Source organism: Priapulus caudatus, unplaced genomic scaffold (assembly GCF_000485595.1).
Source record: "Priapulus caudatus unplaced genomic scaffold, Priapulus_caudatus-5.0.1 Scaffold1495, whole genome shotgun sequence".
NCBI classification, from domain to species: domain Eukaryota; kingdom Metazoa; phylum Priapulida; class Priapulimorpha; order Priapulimorphida; family Priapulidae; genus Priapulus; species Priapulus caudatus.
Window position 1 is genome coordinate 7,249 of NW_014578556.1, and position 3,172 is coordinate 10,420.

Here is a 3,172-nt window from a genome sequence, read left to right on the forward strand (position 1 = left end):
AAATAAAAAATAAATGAATAAGTAAATAAAAAAATCACACATTTATTCGGCTTAGTATAGTATAAGTGTCTAGTTCTGATTAAGTGTTAAATGTAAGTTACGTGCATGCGCCTCAAACTGTGGTACTGTTTGCACGTAGATGCGCCAAGGATCGATCCTAGCACGCCGACGGAGATGCAGGTCATTCAAGGTCAGCAGGCGACGCTTCCGTGTCCGGCGTACGGCGTGCCGACGCCCGTCATCAGCTGGTACAGACACGGTGAGCGCCATGCATGTTCGCTTGTCATCGTCGTCATGACGCACATCTGCTGCTGTATATAGCTCCCGCACGACGACAACCCAGAATGTTGTGTCGATCTGAGCATTTTTGTCAATCTACTACAACTGTTACAATATACTAAGATACGACAATCAACTAAATTGCAACAGATCTACGTACTGAATTGCGACAATTTACAAAATTGTGACAATCTAATAAATTAATTGTAACAAATCTAACAAATTGCGACAATTTACTGAATGGTGACAATCTATTAAAACGTCTCCCTTCTTACACTGTGACGACATCACTAGCTGTGACCATCTCCTAAATTGTATCGTAAACCTAAATTACCACAGAGCGGCAAAGATTCGCTGAAGTAACAACGAGGGGCTGCATGGGTTTGCAAAGCATCTATTAAAAAAAATTTAATTAAAAAAAATTTAATCTTTCGGTTAAATTATCACCGAACCCAGCCTCTTGGTGTTACTCCAACGAATTAAGTAATTTTGTATTAAACAGCAGTATTTAATACTGCTGTTTAAACGCGTACGTTTAAAGCACGTATGTCGGTATTGAGGTACGTCAGTCAACTTGTTGTCCCTGTGCGTATACATGCTAGCCTGCTAGTACCACCAGCCTAACGATGTTCTCTTTTATACAGGAAGGAGTCTCAACGATGGTCTTACAAACTTCAAGATGCTGGCAGCAGGAGCGATAGAGCTGGAGGATGCCCAGCCCGCAGACTCCGGCATGTACACGTGCGTGGCTTCCAACCACGCAGGCAACGCCAGCCACGATATACTCTTCACTGTACTAGGTAAGTTATGATGTAGAATATATGTATATGTGTGTGTGTGTGTGTGTGTGTCGTGCGTGCGGCGTGCGTGCGTGCGTGCGTGCGTGCGTGCGTGCGTGTGTACGTGTCATTGAAATGAGACAATTAAGAAGAGTCATGTCAGTAGTGAGATAGGAAGGTTGCGTAGATGCAGGACAATGGATCATTGGCGTCGTAGCAACAGTAACGCCACCTGGTGTTGATTTCGACGGAGTTTCCACGTAGATTCGTCATCATCGTTATCGCTTGTTGTCGATTACGTTTCCTATTTATGTCAACTTTAGTTTCTAGATCCACGTCACATGAGTTTATGTTGCCGGCTACTGGCGATGGATGCACAGCCATATATGTATCTAGCAATAATTATCGTCAAAATAAATCACTGTAAAAATAAAATGTCATTGTAAAATACGTGCACATCAGCGAAAAAACGCATCCTTTCTATATATCGGTCTTTTAATATATCATTGTAAAAATACGTGCATATCAGCGAAAAACGCATCCTTTCTGTATATCAGTCTTTTAATATATCATTGTAAAAATACGTGCATATCAGCGAAAAAACGCATCCTTTCTATATATATCGGACGCGTCTTTTAATATTCTCCTCCATCTTTCATCATCTTTGTGTACCGACGGCAGTGCCACCTACGATCGTGCGTTCGTACATCACCGACGACCTTGAGGTGACCGTGGAGGACGCCGTCACGCTGCAATGTGAGGTGAAGGGCATACCGACGCGGATATTCAGTGGATGAAGATGGGTCAGGACTATGAGGTGCCGCATCATGTCCGGCTCGTCAACATGTCAATACCTGAAGATCCTCACTGCTCAGGTATTCTTTCGTATGCTTCAGTATGCTTCAGGTATGTTTTAGGTATGCTCAGGTATGCTTCAAGTACGCTTCAGGTATGCTTCAGGTATGCTCAGGTATGCTTCAGGTAGGTTTAGGTAGGTTTAGTCTGTGGCAGGTATATTGCTTCAGTACGCTCAAGGTACGCTTCAGGTATGCTTCAGGTAGGTTTAGGTATGCTTCAGGTATGCTTCAGGTATGCTCAGGTATGCTTCAAGTATGCGCAGGTATGTTCAGGTGTACTTCAGGTATGCTTCAGGTATGCTTCATGCATGCTCAGTGTAATAACGTTCAGTATGGCTTCAGGATCGCCCTCGTATTTTTATAATCAAATGAACGCCATATTTCAACATTAAAATTAATTCTGAAATGGCGACACTGTAGTCTACGTATCACTCCCACACAACTCAATCTTAATATGGGGCAGCGCAGCACTACCGACGTCCTACGAGTTTCTTGAATTCTCTACTCAGGCCAATCAAAGCCATTATGATAGTCTTAGGAGTAATCATTCTGACTCCAATGTCAGAATGATTACTCCAAGGTTAGTTGTGCGCATTTTGAGCACGAGTTATTTGCTGTAAGGCAGAGATGTCAAACCACTGACGATTTATCCGTAGTTTATACGAATTTTCAAAATATACTTTTTTGGCACAGCACTACCGACGAATTTGTATCAACCACTTACGAATTTGGTCAATCTATTGTCATTTTTGTCATTTATTGTCATTTTTGACCCTCAGAATGGCAGGAAATTGCATCTCAGAATCACAAAATATTTTCCGGGCCATGCCGGACCCACGCTTGGCAAAACTCGGTTAACTAGCGTGGATCATAAATTAATTGATGGCCAGAGATACTGCAGATGCTTCAATATATGTGTTGGCATCTCTGTGTAATGAATAGCAGCTTTGTTTCTACTAGGTTACGGACAGCAGGCTTTATACGTGCATTGGCCAGTAACATTGGCTGGAGAAGCGGAGAAAGTATTTGACTTGGATGTGCTGGGTATGTTATAACACCGTGTTCGTTCTCCCGCTCAATGCCACTGCTGGGCAATAACCACGTAAATACTAGTGTACACTGTAACAGCGTAATCGATAGTATTTTCTTTGGCGGAAGGTGCCGATGTGTCCGCACCGCCTATCCCTGTACATTTGTATGGCAAGGAGGGACCTTTTGTCAGAGCAGTGGCAAGAAAAATTTTTTAAGTAGCGAGAG

At 42.8% G+C, this 3,172-nt stretch overlaps 1 protein-coding gene across 1 annotated transcript in view; it reads left to right on the forward strand.

The window, feature by feature from the left end:
* LOC106816813 (hemicentin-1-like) overlaps positions 1-1,927 on the forward strand; it is a gene marked incomplete at its 5' end in the record, with an annotated part of 9,061 nt that extends 7,134 nt beyond the window's left edge. The window contains 3 exons of the mRNA XM_014821444.1: positions 140-259; positions 924-1,079; positions 1,740-1,927. Of these exons, the coding sequence (XP_014676930.1) occupies positions 140-259; positions 924-1,079; positions 1,740-1,855 (392 nt within the window). The remainder of the gene's footprint in view (positions 1-139; positions 260-923; positions 1,080-1,739) is intronic.
* Between the last annotated feature and the right edge of the window lie 1,245 nt (positions 1,928-3,172).